General features: G+C 39.9%; 1 protein-coding gene across 1 annotated transcript in view; it reads left to right on the top strand.

Annotated features, from left to right (window-relative positions):
• The window catches only part of TPK1 (thiamin pyrophosphokinase 1), a 314822-nt gene that overhangs the window by 136669 nt on the left and 154967 nt on the right, over positions 1 to 23186 (top strand). The window contains exon 4 of the mRNA XM_082480043.1: positions 15054 to 15126. Coding sequence (XP_082336169.1) covers positions 15054 to 15126 — 73 coding nt within the window. The remainder of the gene's footprint in view (positions 1 to 15053; positions 15127 to 23186) is intronic.

Consider the following 23186-nt stretch of genomic DNA (forward strand, 5'->3'; position numbering starts at 1 on the left):
GTAAATTTTTTTTAAAATTGAGAATCCTTCTACTTTACATCAGCCCTTCCATGTACCAACATCAGCCAGGAGTACAACCGAAAAGATACCGCTCTTCAGTTCCACAGCCTGGCTTCTGGAAAAGCTGCATCAGCTCATTGATGCTGCAGCCTGCCCTTCTTGGACCTTGGACCCAACTGTGGTCCCACAGCTCTGAGAGGGGGAGTTTCTGGTCACCACCTCCCTCTCTATCATGGACCTAGGTAAGAGAGGTGGTGTTTTAGGAAGTTAGGGGCCACATTGCTGAAAACACTAGTCGTGGGACCCCCCGAAACTGCTGCAGTGTGAACCACACCGGTCATTGCTACCTAGAGGGAGAGTAGGTGCGTTGCACCTAGAGTGCACAGAGCGGAATTGGAAGGTGGGAACGGTCCGAAATCTTTGTGCCTTTTTATCAACATGCAAGTATGAATTCCTGTTTGTTACTAGCTTGCTGGCTGTAACTGGCTGGTGTAGGCTTGTTTTGCATCTGAGCTTAACAACCTACGATTTACGTGATGGTTTTGCTGACAACGAGATGGAGTTCTCTGTCAGTCTTCAGGAGGACTTTCCATTTCTTTCTGAGGACAATTACAAAAGTAACTTCAGTGATAGTTTTTCTGTCATTCCGGTAAAGTATGGGTCTCTCACCTCCTTATCAGGAAGATGGGTCCATTCCTCCCAACTTTACACATTTTTCACAAACTTATATTTATGACCTGCATTTATTAAAAAGTGGAAAAAATTAGTAGTGAATTTTATGCTGAAGGAACGGGCCCCACTGTAATCCAGAACCTCACCCTTCTATTAAATGACATCTCGAATGGCAGTTACATTACATCACGTCACCTGTGGTGGTCTTTGGGCTACTCTCAGGGGATCTTGGTACACACTAATTACATTTCCAAAGCGGGTATGTGTAATGCTGTGCTCGCTCAGAGTTCTTCTCTCCCTTCTTGTAGTGTCAAAGGCTGCAGATGGCAGCAGGGAAATTAGACCTCTGAATGTCTTCCCTGAGGAACAAGTACTATCACTATATACAATGGAATGGCTTTTAATAAGAGCTCATCATTGCATTTGTATTATTTATAGGTAGATCTGTGTTCTTAAGATTTTTTTCTGATTCTTAAAGAAAAGTTAATTAGTGTGTTGAAATTTAATAAAAGATTAAATGAAAGTGGTAATGACAATAATAGAACTTCATAGGATGGCAGTTAAGGGTTTTATAAATGTTTTTTTAATCATAATAAATTGTGAGGTTGATACGGGGGTATTGTTAAAAATTTCATATGATAAGCAAGGCACTAATAGCATCAGGGTTTACATTAAATGTTTTTTGGTTTTTTTTTCAGTTATTCTACTTGATAGAAAATTACTTGTAGAGTGCCCGAGATGAGGGCTCTTTGGACTATGCACTACTTATCCAGAATGAGGAATTTTCTGTCTAAGGTTGTTTTTAACCCATATAGACAAAAAGGGGGGAAGGAGGGGCGGGGACTGAGAACAGAGAACTACGTATCACGTATGTTTGTAATTTTTCTAATGCCTCAGTTGTGTGTACAGTTTTCTCTGTGATTGCCATTTTTGAATGCCATTTATGAATGAGCACTAAATCTGTACATTTACCTGCCTGGATTTGATATCTGTCAGGTAGGTAGTTACCGAAATGATATAATTTGTGCTTTGAATACTATATTGCGAAGTGACAGTAAACTTAGCGGTGCAGCTACAAACTGGAGGGCTAGCTCAGGTTCTCTTCAAACCTTCCCTCCGTAGTACAATTTCCTTGCTTTTGATGAAACCTTAATGATGACAGCCGGCTCTACGCTTTCTAAGGCACATACAATAGGAATCTGGTAGATAAGTGCCAGCCACAGTTTGGGCATTAAATAAAAGACTTAATAGCAATAGTAGGGCATACCTACTTAATTTACTGAAAACACACTATAGCACCCCAGTCTGACTAATGGACTGGGGGAAGTGAATACACGCACACGTATTTGTTTCTTGAACACAGTTAAGACTGTTATATCTGAAGCTGATATTGTCCAGGAAACAAACACAGCGGCACGGCAGCCACTGCCATTGTAACTACTGTACTACCAGTCTCTGAGCTATTTTAAAGCTAGCTCAGATTTATACACACTTCAGTCAACCAAGTTCTCAATGTAGCCTTGGAGACCCTTCACAGACCCCTTTTGATTTCTCTAGGTCACGCTTACACTTTGTTGGGTTTTTAGTGTTGGTTTGTTGTTTTTTTGTTGTTTTGTTGTTGTTGTTGTTGTTGTTTTTTAGCAAAGATTAAAACCTAGCAATTTTCCAAATAAATGTAGTGAAATACAAGAAATTAATTTTACACCCTCTTCTGATCTGCAAAGTCTGAATACAAGCATGAGTTGGCTCCTGAATATAAGTTTGTGTTGAACTCCTTGTGGGTTCTGACTCACCAGCTGTGCTGCATGCAGCTGTGCTGTTTTCAGATGGAGCTGATGGACAGCTTCCCTCTCCCGGAGAGGAGCGCTGCTGGATGCGTGTGCTGAGCAAGGCTGTACGTGTGCGGGTTTGAAGGATTGGGATCCAGTGAGGATTTTAGCATGTGGGTGCTCATTAGTGATTTCTGTAGTTAAAGCCTTGCAGTGGTAGATGTCTTCTAATGCGATCTGAAGGAAGAGTTATTTGTAGACCTTGACCTCTTGCAGAACTTTGCTGCCTTTGATATATTTGCTCTTAGTTCTTTCTCAATAGTTAGGACTGCCGAGTCTGTACCAGAGGTAAAAGCCAGGGCAGACTCCTGTGATTGTTATGATAGCTGTTGTATGTTGTGCTTAGGATCGCTATTTCTTTGGTAAAATTAGTTTTAATAAGCTGCAGGTGAAATATTGGTAGGTCAAATGAGTACAGTGTGGCCTAAGTAATGACTACACAGGTGCGAGAGATGTCTGGGAAGAGGCAGCCCGCTTCCTGATTTTAATATCTAATGGCTGTGGGCTAAATTATGAAATAATGATTATAAACTACATCTCAGCTTCTGTAAGTTATCTTGGCTCGATTAGCTGCTGGAGAGTTACTCCAGCATTAGACAGTAGCTGAAGATGGGAAAAGATTATACTTTCTGAGTATCTGTCTGACAACTGCTGCTTTCAGGGGGTGAAGGAAGCCCTGAGAAATGAAAAGCATTTGGCGTGATGCTTTGGCCAGAGCCAAATTCAGGTTTTTTTTCTCCTCAGGAACGTTTTCCACCCTCACACTGGATACCATGGCTGTGTGATTGCTCTCTCCGCTTTTCAGATAGACCATCCACGGAGGTGCAGAGAGCTTCCCTGTGGTGGGAATGGCCAAGTTCTACAAAGCCCTTTTCTTTGGGGAGCATTGGAAGCTGCACTGGGTGCCAGGAGGAGATCACAGAATCACAGAATTATCAGAGTTGGAAGGGACCTCTAGAGATCATCTAGTCCAACTCCCCTGCTAAAGCAGGATTGCCTAGAGCACATTACTCAGGACTGCATCCAGGCGGGTCTTGAAAATCTCCAGGGAAGGGGACTCCACAACCTCCCTGGGCAGCCTGTTCCAGTGCTCTGTCACCCGAACCGTAAAGAACTGTTTCCGTGTATTTGAACGGAACTTCCTGTGTTCTAACTTGTGCCCATTGCCCCTCGTCCTGTCACTTGGAACCAATGAAAAGAGCCTGGCTCCATCCTTCTTCAACCCACCCCTTAGATACTTGTATGCCATAATCAGGTCTCCCCTCAGCCTTCTCTTCTCCAGGCTAAAGAGTCCCAGCTCTCTCAGCCTTTCCTCATAAGGCAGATGCTCCAAGCCCTTAATCATCTTAGTTGCCCTTCGCTGGACTCGCTCCAGCAGTTCCCTGTCCCTCTTGAACTGGGGAGCCCAAAACTGGACACAGTATTCCAGTTGTGGCCTCACCAGTGCCGAGTAGAGGGGGAGAATGACCTCCCTCGACCTACTGGCCACACTCTTCCCTATGCAGCCCAGGATTCCATTGGCCTTTTTGGCGACAAGGGCACATTGCTGGGCCATGGATAATTTACTGTCTACCACAACCCCCAGATCCTTCTCCTCCAAGCTATCTCCCAGCAGGTAAGCCCCTAACCTGTACTGGTGCCTAGCATTCCTCCTCCCCAGGTGCAGGACCTTGCACTTGGTTTTGTTGAACCTCATTAGGTTCTTCTCTGCCCAGCTCTCCAGCCTGTCCAGGTCACGCTGGATGGCAGCACAGCCCTCTGGGGTGTCAGCCACCCCACCCAGTTTGGTATCATCAGCAAACTTGCTGAGGATACACTCTGTCCCCTCATCCAGGTCATTAATGAATATATTAAACAAAATAGGACCGAGTATTGACCCCTGGGGGACACCACTGGTTACAGGCCTCCAACTAGACTCTGTGCCGCTGATCACAACCCTCTGAGTCCTGTCCCGCAGCCAACTCTCAATCCACCTCACTGTCACCTCATCTAGCCTATACTTCCTCAGCTTCCTAATGAGGATGTCATGGGAGACAGTGTCAAAAGCCTTGCTAAAGTCAAGGTAGATGACATCCACGACTTTCCCCTCATCCAGCCAACCAGTTATAACATCATAGAAAGCTATCAGATTGGTCAAGCACGATTTACCCTTGGTAAATCCATGTTGACCACTTCCAATAACTTCCTGTTCCTCAACGTGATTGGAGATGACATCCAGAATGAGTCGCTCCAATACCTTCCCAGGGACAGAGGTGAGACTAACCGGTCTGTAGTTCCCTGGGTCCTCCTTCTTGCCTTTTTTGAAGATTGGAGTGATGTCGGCCTTCCTCCAGTCCTCAGGCACCTCTCCTGTTCTCCATGACCGTTCAAAGACGATGGAGAGTGGTCTAGCAATAACATCCGCCAGCTCTCTCAGCACTCGCGGATGCATGCCATCAGGGCCCATGGACTTATGAATGTCCAGCTTGGCCAAGTGGTCTCTGACCCGGTCCTCCTCAACTGAGGGAAAATCTTCCACTCTCCAGACCTCCCCTTTTGCCTTCAGAGGGTGGGATTCATGAGGGACAGCTTTAGCAGTGAAGACCGACGAAAAGAAGGCATTCAGTAACTCTGCCTTCTCTGCGTCCTCCACCACTAGGGCACCTGTCTCATTCACCAGATTGGAGATTCGGACTGCAACAAAGCAAAAGAAAGATGTTAACGGCAAGATTAGCAGGTTTCCTTGCATTTGGGAGAGGCAGTCTTTGGGAAAGCAGACAGCCCCTTACAGTGGTCAGGGTGGCACTGCCACAGGTTTCCTTACGTGTTACTAGGTTTCCTCACCTGTAGATTTGTTCACTAAGGAACAGTAGAAAGAAATAAAAGTTTACGTCCAGCAAGTCGCTGTCAACCAGACATCCTTTTGTCCACCTGTCATCTATTAAGTCGCAGAGCATAGGTATGAAACTATCTGTTTATTTCAGCAGTCTAAACATTTTACAGAAAAAAAAAAAAAACAAACAACAAAAAACCAGCAAGAGATAGCCAACATTTCCTTAGATGAACATGTTTCATCAGTCCCTTCGTATTTATTCCTTAAAAAACATGGAACAAAGAAAACTTTGATAGAAAAAAGTACTTCAAACAAGTACATTAGGTTGCAATCAGAAGGTAGATTTATTTATACAGGAGAGTTGCAGCTTTATTTTGTTTCTTCATTTCATCCCTATGTCAGGTAACTATAAAAGAGGTTTTTATTTTTTTAATTAGAGGTTTATCAGAGGCATTTCAGTTATAGCTCTGCTCACCAAAATCGTAGCTGGAAATATTTCTAATCTTACTTGAGAAAGCGAGAACTGCATATGTGTGTTCACAAGTGTAAACCTGCTGACTTTGGTAACTAAAATATCCATACTGGTACTTCGGCTCTGTAGAGGCAGTGACACCGTGAGGAGGGTAAGACAAGGATTAAAGTGAGTAGGATTTCTCTGCCAGCTGCAGAAGCCTTACCCAGCTATGGTGCTCCAGCTCACTGAAGACAGGGTCACTGCTATATTAAACACTATTCCACCAGTGGTTTCAGAGATCTTGAGGGCAACCTTTCACCTTTGCAACTAGTACTAAACTTAAAAGAATTTCTAGTAAACTTTGCAAGATGTTCTTGTCTAAGACACAAGTTCTAGAAAATGAAAGAGGGTTGTATATTGTACAGCTAAATTGTATAGAAATGGAGAATACTCACTTGAGTTAATCTGATAAAAGTGAGGATGCTTTTTGGGAAAGGTTACTGAGCATCAGATAGAGCCCAACTCTCATTTGGTATGCGCATTTATCTTCTGCTTTCTCTCTAATTAATGCTGCTGTGCTGGACAAGAGGTGTAGGTACCTTTTGAAATGCTAATGCTCTGGCAGAATATCCTGGTTCATTGTCAGCTCTAGAGAAGCTGCAGCAGAGGTCAGCAGCGAAAGGTTTAATAAAACTTCTGCCTCCCACTGACTGACCAAATTTCAGCTGTACAGAGACAACAGACTTCAAACAGCTGTCTGCCATTACGTGTATTTTCTCCATTCCTTCCTGCGTGGTTCACATTGCCTAAAAAGATGAAGCGATATGCTTTGTTCCTCTGTGTAGCCCGAGTGTTTTCAGGATCCTCGATGCATTATTTCTCTGCGAAATGTTATGTACCTTATCGGTATAAAGGCTCAAATCATGAAGAAATTTTATTAAAATATTTAAGCTACTCAAGCACATCTGCACCAAAAAGTAAAAAGGGTCAGAAGTTTGCTCAGTAGTTGCTCTACAGGCAATTAGAGCCCAGGACAGAAGACATTTACTTTAACGATACAGGAATCAGCTTTGCCTTTCAGTGGTTGTATTGTCATCAGATGTTCCGGTTTCCTCCTTAAGACTTCATGTCTTGTGAGTAGGTGTGTTTTAATAAACTTTTGTGTGGCAATTCACCTTTTATCGCTGGTCACACTTATCTATAAGGAGGAAGATGTCTCTTTTCTGGCCATGAAACAGAAAATTAATCTATAAAAGTATGTGTACGTGGATATCAGAAAAGAAAATGCAGGCCCAAACGGGAGAAGCATAATCAGGACTTTTGCAAATCTGCAGGTCTCTCCTTGCCGGCTGGAACAGGTTGCTCAGTAGGGGGATAAATCTCTTCTTGTTGCACTCGTGAGTCATTGTGTAGAAATGTCTCTAAAGGATTTCTGCTGCAAGCTACTAACTGCAGTTTCAAGCCCTGAAGAAGCAAAAGGCTTCTTCAAATTCAACCTCTCCTGCATAGGTTGTCTTCCCTGTTTTTGGAAGTACATAAACAGATGCTGAACTCAGAGCAGGAATTTAAGTACTCAGGCAAGAGTAAGTAAATTATGGAAGCAAAGAAATCCCAGTGAATGTCTTTCACATGTCACTGCTTACTGTGCTTGACTTTTAAGTGTTCTTACTGGTGTGAAAGGACACGTAGAGTTAAAATACTCGTCATCAAAACTGACTTTTAGAATTGTATAATGAGTTTTCAAGCCACACTGTAGGGGTTGTTAGTAACTATCTAATTATGAAGAAAAAAATATAATATGCATGTTTCTAGCTCTTCTGGGAAAGAAGAGAAATTGTTTATCTTGTCTTGGAAAAGTTTGTTCTCACCTTGGAGCGGTGAAATCCAACTTTGGTGGCCCTCCATGAAGAAACCCTGAGCTGGCTCTGGCTTCCAGTGCTGCCAGTTTGAGACTAGTATCTAGTTCTCAGTTTGTGTAATTTTGTGACTCCTTCGATCTAAATTTACCAGGTTTTAGGTCCCGTCCCTCTGATTCCTCACACAGTCTCCAAAATGTTAATAGTGAACAGTTTACTTTTCTATAATGTAGCGGCTGGTTTTCTTCAATTTTTTTGGCAAATTCTGCCATGCTTTGACACGAAAAGAGGGAAAACAGTTTGGGGGGTCTTGACAGACTCTATCTTCTCAGTCAGGCAAATACCCTCACCTTTTGGAGGCAGTCCAGGTTACATTGCTCATCTTCTCTCCCTTTTCCTCTGGCCTCGTGCCCTAGAAGACTGGTGCTTCTGGATGGGTACTTACCTTTCCCCAGCTTTCAAATTCATGTGCTTGTGAGTGACTTGTGGTGAGGCACTGGTGCTTATTCTGCCACTGAATAAATATGCTGCCCTAAACCATGTTGCCCTGTGCAAAGATGAAAACTCGCAGCTCAAGCCCCCCTTTTTTTGATCCTTTTACTAAGGATCCAGCAGTAAGACATGGTGCTTGAGCCTGTGAGGTGCTGAGTTTCTTCTGAGAGGTGCTGAATAGTTTCAGCTTTAATTGGCTCTAAGGTGTTGGCAACAGCACTGCATTCGCGCATCCTTTATTTTATGCAACGCATCAGTCTGGTGGTAATAAGAAGCCACAGGTACTTAACAGCAGTCTGGGAGTTTCTTGTCCTGTGTGTCCTGGGTTTTTCCGGAAGTATTTACCTAAGCACAGGAGAGTGTTCAGCACCATGGAAAATAAGTGAACAGTTCTTAAATCTCGGAGCTTCGTTTTATTTTGTACTGTATTGATTGTAACCGGAGAACAGTGTTCAAATATTGACATTTAAAAAGAAAAATGCAACAATTGTAGCCATCATTAACACTTTGTCACTGAGGGATAAGGTTTTGAGGCAGGGCGTTAGCTGCTTGATTTTTGTTAATGATAATGGGACCAAGTTGGCTGTCCCCTGCAGAAGATCTTCCCCCCACGTGTGCTTTGCATAGCAGTTTGAGCTGAGGGGAATATGTTCTACAATTTATTTCAGATTTTTTTTTTTATTTGCAAGGTGACACTGCATACCAGGCAAGCATAAATGAATGCATTATTGCCCTCATATCTTCACACACTTTTATCTTTTTCTTTAAATCATAGCATTTGCAAATAATACTTTTATGCTCTTTAACACTAAGGTCTTTAAAAAGTAAGGGGAAAAGAGGCTGTTCTCCAAGGTTGCCAAACATTAGCAAGTATTTTTAACCGCAGAACTTCCTGACTGTAATCCACAGGTTTGGTAACAGCCTGTGTAAAGAATTCTGGCAGGGTCACACTGGTCTGCTATCTGTGTATGGTCTGATGTATACATATACTTGCTTTCTTTGTGAAACTGGGGTCTGCAGTTGCAGTACTGTCTTGTTGTCCCGTCCTCCCACCCCCCCCATTTATTTATTTTTTTTTTTTTTAAGTCTTGTTAAATCTCATCTGGGTTTATTATAATGTACAAAATGTTTGGGCATTATGTTCTGTGTAAGCAATTACGTAAGGTTTGTTAAGGTCTTGGGTTAGGGTTTATTAAGGTCTTGGAAGAAGGGATGGGCAACTGGGAGGGTTCTGTTGTTTTTTCCTGAATTCATACAGCAACTAGCACAACATGTCAGTGCTACCCTAATACAAATACTATATAGTGATAAGGGAGGCTTTGTGGATTGAAATAACAGTGATGTGAACCATGGAGGCAGAATAAGTAAGCTAGCTGACTTCAGGAGAGTCTTGATGGGGAAGTGGAGGGTGGAGGAGGTAAGTAAGGACTATGGATTAGCTGTTTTTTGAGGCCTGAAGGCAGTAATAAGTTATGGAATCCTTAGTGTGATCTGTTCAAGATGAATCAAAAAAAAAACCACGCATTTTTCTTTATATAGTCAATTTAAAGTTTATTAATTGTATGGGTATTTAGTGTTCGGCTTCTGAGCTTCAGAAGATATTACCTTGCAGGTAATACCGGGAAGGTATTTATAGATTGAATAGACATTAACTCTGAATATTCTTGCAATCTGACATCTCTTCCTTCCCCAGGTACTCACCTCTGTACAACTAGATAGGGCATCTGAGTATGCTGCTTTGAGACATAATACAAATGGCATCTACTTGTGCTGTACCTGTATCTGGGAGTTAAAAAGACACTTTGATCTTCACATCAGTTAACAGTATACTTTTGACAGATTTAAACAGACTTAACGCCTTTCTGATGAGAACAGCCCACTGTCACCCTTCTACTCAAGACCAAGAGTGAAGAGGGCAAGCTGAAAGTGCATCTTAACAGTTAGCAAGTGTAGATTTGGGGGCATTAATTTTTGTTTGTTGGGGTCCTCCTGTTAAACTGTCATTTTAATATTTATCCTGAAGTAATGCTCGAGTGCTTTATCTCCTGTATATCAAAATACTAGATGCTTACAAAAGTCAAAGATGACTTTAGTGACTTTGCTTCATGTTAAGTCTGCAGCATTTTATCTTCAATGGAGTTTTTCTACTGGGAAGTAGCTTGTGTGTGTCTGTTAGTCTGGGGTAAAAGGCACCGATTTGAAACTTATTTTTAGTACTGAAAAAAAAAGCATAAGGAACCCACTCTGTGCCCTCGAATCGTACAGCTGGGATACGTACGGCTTGTCTGCGTGAGATTGTTTTCTGTGCTGTAACTGAAGGAAGCAAAGGGTACCACAGATACTGCCTTTAAATGTTCATGTCTCTGATGTTAACATTTGTTTAAAAAAGGTTAATTGCAGACAATTATGTGCTAAAGGAGCTACATCACAAGAAAAGTCAATAGTACTAGGAAACTGTAACTTTGAATTAATGATAGAACTGAACAGTTGTGCCAGAGCAATTTATTTAAGGAGGCAGCACAGTTTTTTATTCTAAACTGTTAAAGTGTGATGTGTTGGGTTCTTTTTCTTTTTCATAACTGTATAAAAAGGCATATTTACCACTCCACACTGAACTCTTAAAGTGAGTGAATAAAGAACCTAGTATTCTGATGTTTTAAATTTAATATGCTGTTCATTAGTGTTGAATATTTTAAAACAAAACTGCTTCTTGAATTAAGCTGTGTCCATTACATGGCTTTCTTGAAGGCAAAAGGCACAGTTGTGCTTACTTAGCATGAGAACCCCAGAGTTTAAATAGCTTCTATTTATTTTGTAATCTGTGTCTATTGTAAGAGTCAATTGCTGTTTTATGGTACTTGTGACTAAAATTTCATTAGTTTATCTTGAAACTATGGCAGACTTGCTCGAATCTTTTTTTTTCCTGCTCTCCAGCCCAGTATCCTGGGAGTTCATAAAACTGTTCAGTCAACATTCAGCTTTTATTCAGTTTGGATAAATCCCCTAACTGGGATCTATCTCAAAACTTATGAGAAATAATGCTGTTTTTCCTTGGTAAGCTAGCTAAACCTTTAAAGGTTTCATAGAGAAACTCTGTGGGGTTTGTGTTGTGTTTTGTTTTTTTGTTCTTTTTTTTAAAGGTACATACATGAAATATAAGCAGTCTGCTATGGAAGTGCCTTCAGGTCCTAACCTGAAAGCAATCCTGGCCCTCCTGACTCCACGCTCATCTTAGGTGGATGCTGTATAACTCTAAAATGCCCTGATGAGAACAGAAAAAAAAATGCAACCAACCAAACAAAACCAAACCAAAATGAAAAAACAACCCGCTCAAAAGGGAAGAGAATCAGAAGTAAAGAGAAAGAAAAACTCTGGCTGCCCCAAAGCCTCTGAGGGTTTTTTGTAGCTCAGTTCCTGGTGTTATGCTGCTTGATGTCGCTAGAAAAGGCTTGGTAGACTAAGCTGATCTCATATGAGTTTTATACTTTGGGTCCCATTAGGATTATGGAGTTGACTCACTATTGATAAATGTCAGTGTAAAGCAGCAGAGAATCAAGCCAGTTGAGCTGGTCATGACCTTATCTGCATAGTGATAATTAATAGCTAATGAGACTAGTAAAACATGGTTCTGAAATGCAGTAGACTGCATCATTTGGACTGTTTAGAAATTAAAATTTTAAATTGCACTTTGAAAAGGAATTGCCATCATAGGCAAAAAGATAACCTCCTCCGTTAAAGGATACGTGCCATATATGTCACTGAAATATATGTCATCTTCAATACAGTTATGCTACAGGATAAGAATTATTCATGATTTTGAGGTCAGAGGGTAGAAAAGCATGGGTTAGACTAATATAATACCTGATTTTAATCCATACTTTAAATAAGGGCTGCTGTTTTAAATTTTATGGAGGGGCCTGCCTTGTTACTTTTTTCTGACACAATTTCTTCCACTCATATAGTAGTAAGCTTGACATGTGATCCTCCAGAGCCTCTTCTCCTGGACTATTCTGTATTGTGGAGTAAATACAAAAGTATACCAAAGCAAACAAGTGAAAACCAATTATTACAAAATACTCTTAAGTTACTTTAGTATGGGGTTTTTTTCCATATATATCTCTGCCAACTATTTCCCCATTTTCTATGTCAGCTAGTGCTGACCTTCTCTGAGGTTAGTCAGCCTAGGACAATTCTGCACACTCTTCTTCACTCGTGTTAATTGGAGAAGAGGTTTGACTAAATTCTCACCTGAATCAGGCAATTTGTTCCACAGAGCTTAAGAGGACCAAGCCACAGTTTTGACTTGTGGCTGTATGTTGGCTTGCTTTTGTGGGCACGCGTGGTCAATGAGCTACAAAGAGCAGCCATCCTCTGACGATAAAGCCGAAATGTTTTATGATGTTTGTGAAGCAGACAGTGCTAGTTGAGATTTACTTATGAGCGATATTTTTTGAATTCATCAAGAGTGTATTTTCCTTGTTTCTGCTGATTGTCAAAGGGAAGAAGAAGAAAAGAAGAAAGAATTGATGCTATTCTAGGAAAAGGCCATGTTCACTAATACGAGGCTTATACTTTTTGAAACTTTGAAGTTCCCAGTTTCCTTCCTCTGTTAGTCATTTCTGGCTTTGTGGTGGCTACAGGTGAACCATTTAGAGAAGATGTTTTGAAAATGGACATAGAGCTTCCTGGCAGAGGAGACACATACAGGCAGTGTAGCCAGGAGCCCTGGCAGAGCATGTGGGAGGCGCAACCAAATGTCTTGTTTCTTTTGCTTGTAAAAATTCAGACAGAACTTCAGCTGGCTTTTGTTATGGAAATGGTTTTACTTTGGATGAGAGTAAAATCTGTGAAGAAGCATTTGATTCAGAGAAGGTACTTTTCTGGCTAATTCTGCTCCCAGTTATGCCTCTTGAAGCACTCAGGAGAAATGGTTGATTATTTAAAAGCACTGTAGTCTGTAGTTACTGTAGATAACAAAATGACAAAGATACTTTTGGATTTATGTACTGCATTTCTGTAAGATAAACAACCTTTAAGACATCAGCTTTTTCATCAGAGTGGATATGCATGTCATAACAAGTCGGCTTTCTCTGGCAACTGGCTGTTGTTCCTCCTGCCCAACCTGCTGGGACGCATCCAGGGCTTGCATTTGGAGCCATCACTGTAACGCGTAGAGTGAGTTTACTTTTAATAGCTTTGTTTCAATCAGGAAGAAATGAAAGGAAAATAACAAATTGAACAAGATTAGTTGTAGTTTTTTAGTCTTGTTGTACGCAGTAAGTATTTCATAGGGAAACTTGTGGAAAAGTAAAAAGGCAGCAATTTACAACTTAAATTTTTAAAACGTGGGATTTTTTTTGTACATTGAAAAGGTCAGTCTCACAATGAAGGAGCAAATCTAATTTTCTGTTCAGTTTTTGCTGGTTTTGAACTATACTGACTTTGGCGTATAAAACAGCACTGAAGCATTTGCGTTTGTTCTAGTTGGTTTCTGTGTCCTCGATAAAACCCAATGCAGAAGGAACTGCCTTTCCCCCTGCTGTGAGTGTGGGAGCATCACTTTTGGAGAGATTATTTTTAGAACATATCCCTTTATAACAGCCTTAGTAATAGCAGAGAACAGTGAATTTGAAATGCCATAGTTGCACGTGAGCTAACTTGCAGCAACTGTACTTACCAGTTCTGCTGAAGCAGCTTTCAGTTTTCAAAGAAAGTGGTGGCCAGCGATGGTGTATCTCTTTTGAAATCTTTGAACAGAGCCGGAACATAAGATTTTTTTAGGTTTTACTGAAGTGGGGAGTTTTTAGACCCTGCAGCATTCTTCTAAAATTCATGTGGAAGAGAAATATGTTCTACTGTGCTTTGCCCAATTCCTTGTAACTCAGCTTGAGTTACACTAAATAAAAAAAATTAGTAAAACTAATTTGCTGATGAACTCATACCCCTTGTAAGTATAGTAACCTTGGAGAAGAGGAGCTATGTATTTAATTTATTAGAGAACACTTAAATTGCAGCTTTAATTTCAAAACTCAACCTTATCTGTTGAAACAGTGGCAACACTTTCACCTGTCTTCTTAGCTGCTTCTTAAAACTCCAGGAGTTGTGCACAATGGAAAGCTGTGTTTCTGTGGTTTGTTTGGTTGGGTTCTTTTTTTAGTTGGTGGTTTGGTTCTTTTTGTGGCTTTTTTTAGCACAGTTGAAGTTTTGTTACAAATTTGATAAGAATTTATACAGTAAACATTATTAAGCATTCTGCAATGAAAAACCAAGAATCAAGTATTACAATTTCTATGTGCTTTGCACCAGTATTACTATCCAAATGATGATTAGGATTTGAAATCAAGTTCCTACACGTTTTGTACATCCAAGATATGACTTAAAAATCACTGAGCATTTGGCTTCCATATTTTGGGGGGAGAATTTTTAATAATAAAGAAGAACAGAAAGGGGATTCTGTAGTAACAACTGAAATACAGATCTTTGGAACATTTGTGGCATACCAGCTGTCGAAGAAGCATCATCATCATCTTCTGACAAACTATATCCTCTGAAGCTTGACATACAGCACTCGGTTGTTTTTTTTTTTTCAAATACTTTGCTGACTGAATGGTACATTTGAAAGATATTTGAGAACCTAGATTCTTTCTAGAAACATGCAGATACGAGTCTTCCTTACTGACCCAGGGAGATGTATAAGCATCTAAGCGATATGTAGCTCCCTCAGCAAAGAAGGGACACTACGTTTACCAGTTTTACAGTCGGTCTGTTACTTTATTTTGCATCACCTCGTATCAACTCTTGATTTAACGTGCTTTTAACTAACTCCTGTTCCCTTGAGCGATTAATGGTTGTACCCCTTAACGCTCTTGAGAAAATAAATATTAAATGTAGTAAGATGGATTAATTTTTCATTTCACTGCTCATTGCTTTCCTTTCAGCTTCTTGCCCGATTACATCAGTGGCGATTTTGATTCCATTCAGCCTGAAGTCAAGGAGTACTACAAGGTCAAGGTAAATTAAATCTCTTCGATGAGTTTGTGTGTGTTAGTGCATTGTAGGATCCAACCCATTAGTGCCCCCGTTGGTCATTAAGTGATTCTGGCTCCACTGGTTTCTTTGAGGCTTCAGTTGTGAAGCACCTTACAAGTTCAGATGTTGTGCTCTGCCTGGCACTGTACTAATGCTTAAAGTAAACACGGGAGGTGCGGTATTGCCCTAGTCCAGCGTAGGGTGCAGTTTCATAACACCAGCTCAAGAAATAGATGGTACGTTGCTGGAGATTATAGCAACTAGAAACTAGGATAAAACTTCCCAAAAATATCTGTGAATTCTTTTGTTCAGTAAGATGCAGAGCACTACAGACTAACTTCCCGTGATTGCCATGTGGCTGGTACCCACAGACTTTCTCTAGAAAGTTTCTCTGTGTGATTTTTGCATGATATGACTTTACCTTTTTACTATGAAGCTACAGATGGAGACATCTGTCTCTTTCATCAACCACTGAAGCATTGAATTATGCTCCAACCAATTCCGTGCTTCACTAGGGGAGTGCCCTCCTTAATGGGTTTTTGGACAAATTCCTGCATAAATTAATTTATTCCCAGTGTAACCACTGCATTTCCAGTGAGCAATATAATTGTAAAATCACATTTCTTAGGTCTTAGGCCTCAAAATTCTGCCTTTAGCTGGCTATTTAGCATTTAACACTTCACCTGCCTGCCTGTATAGGCTTTTATGCTGAGTACAGTGCTTTACACTTGCATCTTGAACAGCAGTTTCCTGCAAATTCAGAGTTCGCATCCATGTGCCAGCTTGCCTTTGCAGCAGGCTGCACTTGCAAGAGCACTAAATGCTTGATCCTTGTGAGCTAGTGGACTTATAGGTCTCTGATGTATCTGCTGCTAATTCAATGTGTGAGGTTGAAATTTGCCTAAAATCTTCCCTGATGGACTCAGGATCAAATGGTTAGAACAAAAGGTTTCAGACTGTGAGGGGAGGGCTGTAGGAGAGCGTAGGACTGGATTTCAGTCCTTCTCTGAGGACTGTGGAGTTTTTTTCCATATTCTGTTTCATTGTTTAGAAGGGAGAATTGTGTGATGGCAGTCAATCTTGGGGGAACAGCTCAAGAAAAATGCTTAGGAATCTTTAGGTTACAGCTTGGGGAGTGAAAATAAAAGAAAAAGATTTGGATTAACACTGTTCATTACAGACTGGACATTCATCATCTGGAGTAAATGGGGAAGCTGCAAAATGCACTGCTCCATTTGGCATGGACATTGGTATCAATGCTTATATAAACTGCATGTTAATAGGTAGGTGAGACATACCAAAGAATGTAGGTTAAGGATTGTTGAACAGAGAGAGAGGAGACGGAAGAGGTAGGAGGGGGAAGGATATGGTAGGATATGGAAAGGGATAAGATAAGCTGAACTGGTATTATAGTTTTTCACGGGGATTACTTTTCCGGCCATAGCATCCCTTTTGTCAGCTCCATTGTAGCTGACTGTTGATGGGCAGTTACATCTTTTCTATGAACACGTAGGGAACCATTCCGTTTCAGACAAAGTTCATGCACCCATGCAAGTGTTGTGCTGACAGCCTGTAAAGGAAGCAGTATTTCATCAAGATTGTAAAGGTGTAATGAAGAGCATAATCTAGCCTGCGGAATCCTCGCCTGCGGTTCTCATACACGACTGAGGAAAAAGCAGTTTGACTGTAGGATTTTAAGTGTGGGTGTACGTGGTAAGAAAAATCATTCTTTGGATTTTAAAATTAAACTTCAGTATTCAGAAAACTAGAATGGTAAATAAGGGTGGGTGTCGGAGGAGATCTTGAGCAAAAAACATAACAAAACACAGAATTTGGAGAAAGGTGCATGCTTCTTATCTTGTCCAGTAAAGCACCCTGTGTAGTCCAGGCAATTTCCAAAGTCACTGTCATTTGGAAGTGTATGTGTTGATGACCTGAAATAGGTTAGGGCTGCTTAAAACAGGCAGTGAGAGAACTTCGGGTGAGTAGATCAGCGTGATGCTATTGACTTCAGGGAAGTACAGCATCACATTGTGAGTTAGGGTTGCTTCCTGTGCTGTCCTTCCTCCCTCACCAAAGCACTCCTTCACCCGCATGCAGATATCCCTCAGAGCCATGGGGTAAGTTGTTATCATTAGCTAGTATTACTGTATTGTTTCAAGCATTCTGTTATATCCATTGTTGCTGATTATGAATGGGAACATGGAAGAATTGTTGTGCCAAAGCATAGACTGATGTGATGTTGCTGTTTTGAGTGAGCAGGTGGATGAGAATCCAAAGAAACCCCACCCGTTAACTAACTGATCCGTATTTCCCTGTACGAAATAAAGCCCTTCCGCACGCTAGCTTTTGATATTCATTGTCGATTACTTTGAGGCTGGCATGCTCCTACAGCCTTCCTCAGTTTTGCTTCCAAAGAGTCACCCTTGCTTGAATAGAAAGCCTGAACCATTCTTATCACACAGAATTACATGGAAGCACATACATGCATCATGTGACATCACTCCGGTTTCATTTGTCCAGGTTAGTACCAAGAATTTCATTAGCATGTTACTTTCATACAAAAAAAATATTTATTTTTTCCTTTGGAATGTGTGTCTAGGTAAGCGTTCTGTCTTCAGCATGAAATAAGAATATTCTGTCAGCATTCCTAATGTTTCTGCTCCCATTTACTGCCAAGCCACCTTTCCCATTCCACCAGGCAGCAGGCTGTCCTGCCTGAGTTTTCCCTGTCATATGCATCCGTCTGGAGCTGCTGCCAGGCCAGAGTTAGTAATGACTTACGCTGTAGCATAGCTTTAGCTTCTTCCAAATTCACACTTTCTATGTAGAGTATTTTATACTGTAATGTAGATTTTCATGTCTTAGTGCCCCCTGCTTTTTTTTCCATATATACCTAATGTAACTTATTCTCAAATGTTACACAAAGGAATGGTGACACTTTTTGAAGGCATTTACTTGGGGTAAGTCAAGAGCTCTGCTGTCAGTATTTCAATTGTAATGATTTAATATATACTAAGAATTCAAGTGATTTGTTTTTCCTTTGTGTTTGTGAAGCTAAAGGTAAGTTTCCCTGGGTTTTTTATCATTGTGCTTTATTGTTCTCTTAAGTATTACATTTACAATGGAGTGCCTGAGTGATCTTTTTTTTTTTTTTTATGAAATCTACTCTCATTGGCAGAAGTTAATACGTCATGACTTTTTATCTATCTGAAGATAGCACACCATGAGTTAAGAGGAGTTACTTTTTCATAGTATAGTTTATGTATGTTAATTATTGAGTTATAAAACATAATCATTTACATGTGTTTCTGTCAAAACCATCCTAGTGTAGCGCCGAGTAAGAAGGGGGAGTATTAAACTCAGTGTGTGAAACTAATTATGGTTCTATAAAGCATTGTCTATAAGCAGTTGTATCATCATCATGAACCGATGGCAGGCCTGATTCCTCCATCACACCAGCTTCATGCCAAGATGTTGCTACTGGACTCAGAAGGTTTTCTAACTCATTTAAGTGATGAAAGCAAGAGTAGATACATGCCATTACAGGGAACATGACATACAGATTCCTGAAGCCAAAGGGTTTTAGTGGAAGGGATATCTTTAAGCCAATTCCTCTGATGTTTTTAGTTGAATGAGAATTACATGACAAGTGTTTCAATTGTCCCTTAAGGGGGATTATTGCCATGGTGTCGGGGAACCTTATTTAAATGAAGTTCATAAACACGAAGCAAATGAATCCATTTTATCTCTGTGAGGTGTGGTATGCCATAGTTAGTGACAAGATCTAGAAGCAAAAGTGTTGTTTTTTCAGTTGTGTTGGAAAGTAATCATGTAATAGACTTATGAGTGGGATGTGTAAGTGATGGGTTAGGCGTGTTATGGGTTTTGGAGAGAATAAGCAAGCATGCATCATAGGTTATTCGGCTTTACTTTTTATTTTCTGCAGTCTTGGTTTTACCTCATTGGCTTGTCAAGTAGGTGTTGGTCGTCTTTTATTCTTTATGTTAAAAAATAACTGATGATTTCTCCCACTTCTTAAAGAGTTAAATAATATTAAACTGGATAAAACTGCAGCACAACTGGAAATAGAATATCATGTTTAAATTTTCCTTTTTAAATCACATTGCACTATAAGTGAAGGATAAAGAATAACAATTCAGTAGTCTTTACTCTGTGTATTTTCTGTCATAGTTAAAACAGATATCGAGAAGAGTTTTTTGTACTTTCATGATAAATGTGCATGCTTATATGATCCCATAATAGATGCTCTGGCAGTCTTTCTCTGTATAGTCTGTAGTGAAACTGCACAAATCAGGGAGGACTTGTGGTGATATTTCTGTCATTGCAGTTTCATCTGTTTCTTGCCTTAGCTGAAAGTTTCTATTATTGAAACTTTTTAAACATTACTTTGAAGTTAAAGCAGCCATTTGTATTGTTATGCCTCAAACAAGGCTGAGTTTGTGAAGTTTTGAGACCAAAGACATTATCTAAAATTATAGCAAATCTGTACTTATGCCTAGAAGCACAAGGTTGAATCCAGTGCCCTTTGAAATCCAGATTATGCTATTTATTAAAAATCTGGTTTGGCTTTTCCACTAAGCAAACTTTATATGCTTTAAAAGGCTTCTGTATACTTAGTAGGCTCTGCTTCAGATCTGTAATTAAATGCTATGAACTTATTTACAAGTCTCCTGTTTTTCCCTGTTCTCTTTTCTTTTTATAACCCATAGAGCTGCTTATTTTTGCAGGCAGTTCTGCAGTTGTAGCACTTTCCCTTTCCTTTTTCTATTACATTTCCAGGGTTTAATGGTTATCAAGGCTGTAGAAATGCTTAATAGGTATGGTGTGGGTATTGTCTTTTTGTTCTATGATGATGACCTATAATTAGGTTTACAAAATGTATTTGTAGTAAAGTAGTGCTTTACATCTCTCTAACTTCTAAACTTTCTTGTTAAACTGCATGTTTTAGTCTCATATTCTCTGCTTACTTTCTGAGGCCAAAATTTTTAATAATGTTGGGAAGTCACAATGTTTATTGATTTCCCTCAGTTATATTATTATAACTTAAATATGTAAAAAAAGCCATTGAGTTTTTCTGTGACTATTTTAATTTACCTTTTATCCCTAAATGTTAGGGTTTTTTCTAAAACTAATTTTCAATACAGGATGGGACTTTACATACCAAGAAGTTTGACTCATTTAAAGCATTCTTGTTAGACTGAACAGTTTTCTAAGAAAACACAGTTAATTTTAGAGCCTGCTTCCTTTGTGAGAGGTTTTAAGGTTTCAGAAGGAGCTGTAAAAGTTGTGCGGGTGTATCTGAAATAGTTCTGTCTTGTTCTGAACAGGCTACTCCTACTTGACAATCACCACTTAAGCTTTCAAGCAATCCCTTGTTTTATGTGTCCTGCTGAAGACACCTCTGATAACTGTAGAAAGTGCTATGCCTACCTCAGTTCAGCTTCTGATGTGTTGAGGGTGCCCAGTGCCGCCTAGACTTAGAACCAAGTTATAAATTGTAAGTTTTTCCTACTGATACACATTAATTGTAAGAACTTCAGTGTCTTAATATAGATAGAGGTTCATCAAGTTAAAATGATTCATAGGGTGTTATAGGATGGTCCTGTTATTAATAGTTCAAACTGTATATGCCATTTAGGATTTTGGACTGGAAGCTTTCTGTATGTTTTAGTCATGTAATTATTCAAGGGGAGGTTTCATAAAATGGTTCCATTCTTGAATAGTATGTCAGAGGTCTTGTCAAGATCACACTCCCAAGCGAGTTGTGTGGGTGATTTGGTTTATGCGGATTTCTTATTCATGCCAAACAAAAGTAATATCATAATGTTCCAGAAATGTCATAAATTTGTAAGAGATTCTGTGCTCGGTGGCACTTCTGTAAAGGTGAACATGACAGACAGTCACACTAGGTCAGACCAGGGGTCCATTCAGCCAGTATATGGTCTCAGCTGAGCTGGTACAATATACCTTTAAAAGCATATGCATGGACAGTGATGCTTCTTTGGTACGCTTTTTCATCTCCCAGTAATATAAGGCTTAAAGATTTCCTAAGTCAGAGGTAGTATCTTTGTGTTTAACTGCTTCATAGATTCATTTATGTTTTCCCAAAACCAGTCTACACACTTTTCTTCAAACTATGTAGACGAGACTGCGCAAGTATCCACAAAAAAAAATATGTGGCAATATGTTCCCTAGTTTAAGTGTTTACTGGGGAATATCTGCCTTTTGGACATTTTGGTTTTGAGCTTGACTTTTGATAGTCATGTTTGATTCTTCTGAATTTTTATATTGTTTTTTTTTCTTTTCACTCCCGTTCTGATTGTATTAGTACGACTGCATGTAGCATTTCTGTAGGTATGTGGGTATCTGTGTGTTCACAGCTAAACCAATGGAATATTGCATATGCCATCAAACTTATGGCCTAAAATTATGTGCAGCCTGCACAGATGTTTCATGTCCTGCTGAGTTAATACATGTATAATGGTTGGGAAGTCCTGTTGAAAAGAGTCTTCCATAAAGCGAAGGATTGTGGGACTCTGGGCTTGCGCAGTGCTGTTCTTATGTGCCAGTTGAAAAAGAAAACCAAGATATATCTTTGTCCAGTTCTTAATATCACTCTTTACCCTTTCACCAGGGTAGCATTTTCCAGAAAACAATATGTCTGTTTAGATGCAGATGAGATTTGTGAAAAAAAAAACAAAACCCTAATTCAGTTATACAGCCCTGCATCTTCTTAAGTAATGTGTATTCTTTGTGTTATCACCTGGAGTTGCACATCCCTTCTGGCAAACCTGAAGAAACGGCTAAGTCCTACTTGTGTTGTAAGATCAATGTAATGTCATTGAGATTCAGCGAGTTTTGAGGTCACTGAGAGTCACTGTGTACATTTATTAGGACCTGAGCCAGGCCCTAATTTATCTAGTAAGATAGAGAATGCAATTTGACCAAGTCCTTATTCCTTAAAAAAAATGCTCCTCTATTTTCCTTTGCAGTATTTTTCTGCTTGTTATGTAGCTTTCGGAGACAGTATACAGAAATTAAGAGATCAAACTTTTATTAGAGGTGGTTTGTCTTTCTTTTGCTTAAGTTTGAGATGGCAGTTTTCAGGTTATGAGTTGTTTTCTTTCTTCTCAGAAGTGCCTTAGCTGAAGCTCAGCTGCCTGACAGCAGAATATGCAAGAAAACAGCGCACCATATAACAAAAAATTATGCTGGTGGTATTTTAGTCTTGCATCCAATTTCAGTTTAATATGATGTTGCAGCATGAGATTTATTTCTCCCTTTCATTGGTTATGACCCAAGGAGGGGAAAGGGTAGAATCTATATTGCAATATACGTTTGAGTTACTTCCAAGAGTTTTAAAAAATTTAATCTGGTGTTAATCTCTCAAAGAAGTCATTACTCTGGTCTATCAGCCTGTGAGGGAGAAAATAGCAGAAAAGTTTAAAAAATAGAAAGGTGTTGTATTAACTTCATTTCCAGTGCAAGGAACAAAAAAGGTGTTTTAAACAATGACAGCTTAATCTGGAGAAGGAAATTGCACAGTTGTTTTGTGATTAAGCCTCTTCACACAAGAGAGACAGGTTTAATATGGTACTAGCAGCTGAAAACTCAGATGATAGGTCTTTTTAGATGTAAGCAGGATTTATACATCCGTCCTTTCTTTTTGGAGAATTTAAGAGAAAATTGTTCCTGGAGCATGAAGCTCGGTGCTCATGCCTGTGGACTGCTAATTAACGAAGCTGCAGAACCCACATCCTCGCGGTCATCAAATGTTGCTGCAAACTCCCAAGTTCAGCCCAAATGCTCTGTGGGATTTGTAAGTTTGATTCTGTTGTGGGAGAGCCCATTAGCTAGCCAAAGCACAACTCTGGCCAGCAACAGGAACACGTTAACCAAGATCATTAACCAAGAAAAAGATCCCCAAAATCCTGATGCTACAGTTTTTAAGTATTTTAAGAAGCAGCTTGGTAGCCTCTGTGAACGATTCTGTCCTGCGCCTTGTCAAAGAGTGGACA

Source organism: Vanellus vanellus, assembly GCF_965231255.1.
Source record: "Vanellus vanellus genome assembly, chromosome: 2".
Classification (NCBI taxonomy): Eukaryota; Metazoa; Chordata; class Aves; order Charadriiformes; family Charadriidae; genus Vanellus; species Vanellus vanellus.